This window comes from Corapipo altera, unplaced genomic scaffold (genome assembly GCF_003945725.1).
Source record: "Corapipo altera isolate COAL_440 unplaced genomic scaffold, ASM394572v1 60416, whole genome shotgun sequence".
Taxonomy (NCBI): domain Eukaryota; kingdom Metazoa; phylum Chordata; class Aves; order Passeriformes; family Pipridae; genus Corapipo; species Corapipo altera.
In genome coordinates, this window is record NW_020886387.1 from 1 (window position 1) to 6,503 (window position 6,503).

General features: G+C 57.9%; 1 protein-coding gene across 1 annotated transcript; it reads right to left on the reverse strand.

Annotated features, from left to right (window-relative positions):
• Positions 1 to 1,819: 1,819 nt before the first annotated feature.
• LOC113941174 (ran-binding protein 9-like) lies at positions 1,820 to 3,670 on the reverse strand. Its single transcript, XM_027632328.1, has 2 exons — positions 3,529 to 3,670; positions 1,820 to 2,192 (listed from the first exon to the last, which is right to left on the reverse strand). Exons 1-2 carry the CDS (start codon positions 3,567 to 3,569, stop codon positions 1,820 to 1,822), a joined length of 414 nt encoding a protein of 137 aa, XP_027488129.1. The 5' UTR covers positions 3,570 to 3,670.
• Positions 3,671 to 6,503: the final 2,833 nt, after the last annotated feature.

Genomic DNA, 6,503 nt, shown 5'->3' on the forward strand with positions numbered 1-6,503 from the left:
GTCATTTGGGGAGGGCCCAGGGGTCATGGAGGTCAACTGGGGGTCATTTGGGGTAAGGGAGGTCAGGGGGGTCATTTGCTGGGGCACAGGGGTCATGGGAGTCAATTGGGGGTCATTTGGGGTCAGGGGGTTTGGGGGGAGTCTGCAGGGGTTCCTGGGGGATCATGGGAGGGTCACAGGGGTCATGAGGGGTCATGAGGGGTCAGGGGGTTGGAGGGGCCTGGGGGGGTCACTGGGGGGGGCCTGGGGGGTCATTTGGGGTCATTGAGGGTCATTTGGGGTCATGGGAGTCATTTGGGGTAATTGAGAGTCATTTGGGGTCGTGGGGGTCATGGGGGTCATTTGGGGGGTCCCAGGGGTCATGGAGGTCAACTGGGGGTCATTTGGGGTCAGGGGGGTTGGGGGGAGTCTGTGGGGGTCCCTGGGGGATGATGGGGGGTCACAGGGATTAACTGGGGGTCATTTGGGGTCGGGGGGGTGGGGGGGGTCGGGGGGGGTCACTGGGGTCATTTCGGGTCAGGGAGGTTGGCGGCATCTGGGGGGTCATTTGGGGTCATTGAGGGTCATTTGGGGTCAGGGGGGTTGGGGGGGTCCCTGGGAGGTCATGGGGGGTCACAGGGGTCATGGGGGGTCTGGGGGGTTCCCTGGGGGGGTCTGGGGGGTCATTTGGGGTCATTGGGGGTCACAGGGGTCATGGAGGATCAGGGGGGTCAGGGAGGGTCAATGGGGGTCATTTGGGGTCAAGGGGGTTAGGGAGGGTCCCTGGGGGGTCATGGGGGGTCACAGGGGATCATTTGGGGTCAAGGGGGTTGGGGGGTCCCAGAGGGGTCGGGGGGGTCACTGGAGGGTCTCAGGAGGGTCCCAGGGGTCATGGGGCTTTGGGGGGTCATAGGGGGGTCATGGAGGGTCACTGAGGGGGTCATAGGGGGGTCATGGGGGGGTCACAGAGGTCACAGGGTGTCATGGGGTGGCCTGGGGTGGGTTGAGGGGTCACTGTGGGGGTCATGGGGGTTCCAGGAGTTGGAGGTCACTGGGAAGTTCATGGGGGGTCCCAGGGGTCAGGGGGTTGCTGGAGTGTCCCACGGGTTGAGGGGGTCACTGGTGGGGTCATGAGTGGGTCACAGGGGTCGGAAAGTCACTGGGAGGGTCATGGGGGGGTCCCGGGGGTTGGGGGTCACTGGGAGGTCATGGGGGTGCCGAGGGTGACTGTGTTCCCCTCCCCTCCCAGAGTGCTCGGGGTGGGGGGCGGGGCCGGTGGCCGCGCTCATCATCACCGACATCGCCCTGAGCCTGGCGCTGGCTGGGGCCGCCTTCTGGGCCGGGGGGAGGGGCAGAGGTGAGGAGGAGGGGCCTCATGGGGGAGGGGGAGGAGCCAAAGTGGGTGGGGGAGGGTCAGAGGTGAGGGGGAGGGAGTTTATGGGTAAAGGGGGAGGGGCGGGGGGAGGGGTTTTATGGGCAGGGAAGGGGCAGACGTGATGGGGAGGGGCCATATGGGTGGGGGAGGGGCAGAGCAAGGAAGTGGGTGGGTCAAGAGCGAGGGGGCGTGGCAAGGGCACTGCCTGGTGCGATGGGCGTGTCCCGATGCGAGGGGCGGGGTCCGAGAGAAAGGTAGGGGCGGGGCTTTTGTCCGGGGGGGCGTGTCCCGGAGCAGCGGGCGGGGTCCGCGGCAGGCGTGTCCCAGTCTGACCCCGCCCCCGTCCTTCCCTCAGCCCCGCCCAGGCCCCGCCCCCCTGAGCAGGACTCCGCCTACCAGGAGCTGCAGGGCGCTCGCGCGGACCTTTACAGCGAGCTCAAGCGCTGAGCCACGCCCCCTCCCCGCTCACCCCGCCAATAAACCGCTCCTTTTGCCCGTTTTGCTCCGATTTGGCCCTCTAAAAAATATAAGTCTTCTTTTTTTTCCCACTTCCGGGTTCGAGTCGTCGGCGGGGAAGGCGCTGTCGGGTGACGTCATCCCGGCGCGCCGAAAGAGGGGGCGCGGGGCGGGCAGAAGTTCCCTCAGCGCTTCCCCAGCCGTGATGGCGACGGCGGCTTCTCCCGTGGCCGCTCCGGGCGGCGCCGCCCCGGGAGGTCTCGCAGGGCCCTCGGCCGGCCCGGCCGTGCCCGCGGGGCCCGGCGCCGGTGCCGCGGGGGCGGCGGGAGCCGCTCCCGGTGCGGGGGGAGGCGGAGCGGCGGCGAAGAGCGGCGAGGAGCGGCTGAAGGAGATGGAGGCCGAGATGGCGCTGTGAGGATCGGGGGGAATGGGGGGGGAGGGGCAGGGCTTTGTGGCCATGGCAACGGGGGCGGGGCTTAGGGTGGCCATGGCAACGGGGGCGGGGCTTGGGGGTGGCCATGGCAATGGGGGCGGGGCCTGTGTGGGTGGTGGTGGTGGGCGGGGGGGAGACCTGAGGGTGGCCATGGCAACGGGGGCGGGGCTTGGAGGTGGTGGGTGGAGCCTGAGGGTGACCATGGCAATAGAGGCGGGGTCGCTCTGGTGGGCGGGGCTTAGAGGCAGGAGGAGCTTTGGGGTGTTAATGATTGTGGGCGGGGCTTGGAGGTTAATGGAGATAGTGGGTGGGGCTTGGGGTAGTGGGCGGGGTTTAAGGGTGTCCATGGCAATGGGGGGGGGGTTGGGGCAGTGGGAGGAGTTGGGGTTCCTATGGCAACAGGGACAGGGTCTAAGGGGTTGGGGTGGGACTTGGGTTCCCTGGGGGCCATGTGGGCGGGGCCAGGGGCTTGGTGCTGGGGGTGTTATTGAGAGGGCCCTGGGTGTTACTGGGAGCACTGGGAGGGTGCTGGGGGGTCACTGGGGTGTCACTGAGAGTACTGAGAGGGTCACTGATGTCACTGGTGTCACTGGGGTGTCATTGGGGGTCACTGGGGTGTTACTGGGAGCACTGGGAAGGTCACAGGTGTCACTGGGGTGGTGTCACCGGTGCCCCTCCCCCCCCAGGTTTGAACAGGAGGTTTTGGGGGCTCCAGGCCCCACCCCCAGGGACCTGCTGGCCCCACCCCCCATCCTGTGGCCAATCATTGCCACCAACACCTAGCAACAGATGACCTTTGACCCCCAAAAATGACCCCTGAGCCCCCCAATGTCCCCCCAATGTCCCCCCAATGTCCCCCAATGTCCCTGAATGTCCCCCCAATATCCCCCCAATGTCCCCCCAATGTCCCCCAATGTCCCCCCAATGTCCCCCCAATGTTCCCAATGTCCCCAATGTCCCCACAATGTCCCCCTAATGTCCCCAATGTCCTCCCAATGTCCTCCCAATGTCCCCACAATGTTTCCCAATGTCCCCACTGTCCCCAATGTCCCCAATTTCCCCCAATGTCCCCCCAATGTCCTCCCAATGTTCCCAATGTCCCCAATGTCCCCAATGTCCCCAATGTCCCCCAATGTCCACAATGTCCCCAATGTCCTCCCAATGTCCCCCAATGTCCCCAATGTCCCCCCAATGTCCCCCCAGGGTCCCCCCAATGTCCCCAATGTCCCCCAGTGTCCCCCCATTTGGAAATGTTTGGCATCATCCAAACACAGGTACAACCCACAGCTGTCCCTCCTCACGTCCCTCGCAGGTGAGCAGCGACATCCTTCGAGGAGCCTCAGGATTGCTCCCTGCAGTGATCCCTGCTCCAACCTTGGAATATAGAGCAAAAGAACACAGGGAATGCTCCGTGCCTGCAGCTCTCCCGCTCTGGGCTGTGCCACCTCCACACAGCTTCTCCTGGGAAGTTCTCTGCAGCCCAGCACAGGAGGATTCAGCTCTGCTCGCGGCCCTCTGCTCGTCGAGAAGCAGCTGCAACAATTCCCTGGGTCCCATTCCCGTGTTTCGGGATGTTTCCTTGGAGATCCCTTTGTTCTGTGACATGTTCCAGAGCGAGGCTATAGGGATTTGTTTCAGTTTGAAGAAACTGGAGTGTTTGTTAAAGAGGATGAGACAGACCAAACTCTTTCTCTCTCAGCAATTTTAAATTCAAAAATTAAGGAGACTTTAATCGAGGAAGTGTGGAAGAAATGAAGAAATAACAACCCTTTCTTATTCGTGGCTGGGCTTCACCAACGAAGATTTGGGAAGGGCTCTACCCACGTTTGTTACAAGCACGCTGGTGGCTAAAGAGGCCAATACGAGATAGACACGTCCGGTTGCAAAAGGCACAGCAGAAAGACTCCTTAGGTGGTACATTCTGCAAGGCACGGTTCTTTCTGCGTTGTCTTTTCTCCTCAAGGATGATCCTGCGTGCGCTCTCAAAAGCATCAGCAGGGTTATAGATGTTGTGTCTCCAGACCTCCCAGTTGGAGGCCAGAGTAGACCAGTTATGATGATCAATATGGCCAAGGCTGAGATGTTGTTTCAGGGAGTCCTTGTATCTCCTCTTCGGGGCTCCTCTCTTGCAGCAGCCGGTGGCAAGTTCACCATAAAGCAGGACCTTCAGGAGGCTTCCCCTCAAAAATGTTGTTTTTTCCCCTCAAAAACCCCCTTTTCCCCCTGAAAAACCATCATTTTTTCCTCTCAAAAATGTCATTTTCTCCCCCCCCAAAAATCCCTTTTTTCCCCTCAAAAATGTTGTTTTTCCCCCCTGCAAAAACATCATTTTTCCCCCTCAAAAATGTCATTTTTTTCCTCTAAAAAGCATCATTTTTTCCCCCCTCAAGAATGTCATTTTTTCCCCTCAAAAATAGTCTCTTTTCCTTCCCTCAAACTTACGGGGAGGGGAGAAAAAAAATCGGGATAATCCGGAGCCATTTTGGTGCTTTGTGGTGCGAAATCCGCCAGGGGGCGCCAAAGGGGGGGGGGAAAAGGCGGGAAAATCTGAGGGTGGAAGCAATTCCCGGTTTTTTGAGCCCAAAATTCCTCATGGAATGCCCGAAAAAATGGGAAGAGTCAAGGAAAAAAGGCAAGAAATGGGAATTTGCACCGATGTTGCTGGTTTTCAACCAAAAACGCCTCAGGGGGCGCCTCGGAATTTGGGAAAAATGAGGGGAAAATGGTTTTCCCAGTTTTGCCCCTTTTAAATGCAAAATTCCTCAGGGGGGCGTTGGAACAATGGGGAAAAAAATCGGGGATTTTCTCCAATTTCGGCTTTTTTTTTGGCATCAAAAGCCCATCTCAAAAATCAGGAAAAATTGGGAAAAATGGGGAATTTGCACCAAGATGTTTGAGAGCTCTTCCTCTGGAGCTCTGGTTCGACTCTGCCGCTGCTCCTCCTCCCGCAGACACTGCTCCAGCTCTGACTGCAGGGAACTGCGGAAAAGTCCCAGAATTTCTCCCTGAATCCCCCCCAAAATTCCCATCAAACCTCTTCCCACCCCCCCCCCCCCCCAAAAGTCCCGAACCCCCCGGAATTCCCAACTCCCCCTTAGAATTCCAAAATTCTTCCCAAATCCTCCCTCTGATCCCCCAAATGCCCTGAATTTTCCTGGATTTCCCCCTGAATTCCCACCAAATCTCCACCAAATCCCTTCCCAAACCCCCCTCAGAATTCCCAAATCCTCCCTCTGACCCCCCAAATGCCTGGAATTTCCCCGTGAATCCCACCAGATTCCCTGATTTTCCCCCCAGATTCCCTGGGTGTCTCTGAATTTCCACCCGAATGCCCCCAAATTCCTGGAATTTCCCCCTGAATCCCCTCAAATTTCCCCCCAAACCCCTTTCAAATTCCCTGATTTTTGCCATGAATGCCCCCAAATCCCCTGAATTTCCCCCCAAATTTCCCCCTGAATCCCCCAAATTCCCAAATTGGAATTCCCCAACCTCGAGGGGCTTGGGGGATTTGAAGGCAATTTGGAAGGAATTGAGGCAATTTTGGAGGGGGCTTTGTGGGGAATTGGGGAATTTTTCAAAGGGTTTTGTGGAATTTTTGTGGGGATCCTTGAGACAATCTCAGAAAATTCCCATTTTGAGGGATTTTGAGGAAATCTTGGGAATTTGGGGCGATTGGGGGAAATTTTGGAGAAGCTGGAGGGAATTGGGGAATTTTTGGAAGGCTTTTGGGGGAAATTCTGTGGGATCTTGAGGGGTTTGGGGTTGACTTGCGTGGACTTGAGGTCAATTTTTGTGGATTTTCAGAAGGTTTTGAGGGATTCTTGATAGAATTTGAGGGGGTTTGGTTGGATTTCAGGGGAATTTTGGTGGTTCCCTCACCCCACTCTGAGGCAGCTTTCCCACAGCTCTGGCTGGAGGGGGATTTTCTGTGGATTTGGAGTGGGTTTGGAAGGATTTTTGCTCCATTTCAATGGATTTCAGCTCAGTTCTGAAGGATTTCCTGGGATTTTGAGTGGATTTCAGGGGGATTTGGAAGGACTTGGATGGATTTGGAGAGGTTTTTTTAAGGGATTTGGGCGGATTTCAGGGGGATTTGGAAGGATTTGGATGGATTTGGAGAGGTTTTTTAAGCGATTTGGGTGGATTTCAGGGGGATTTGGAAGGACTTGGATGGATTTTGATGGCGTTTTTTATGGGATTTGGGCAGATTTTGCTGGATTTGGGGCAGTTTCGGGGGATGTTTCGGTGCTTTGCTCACCA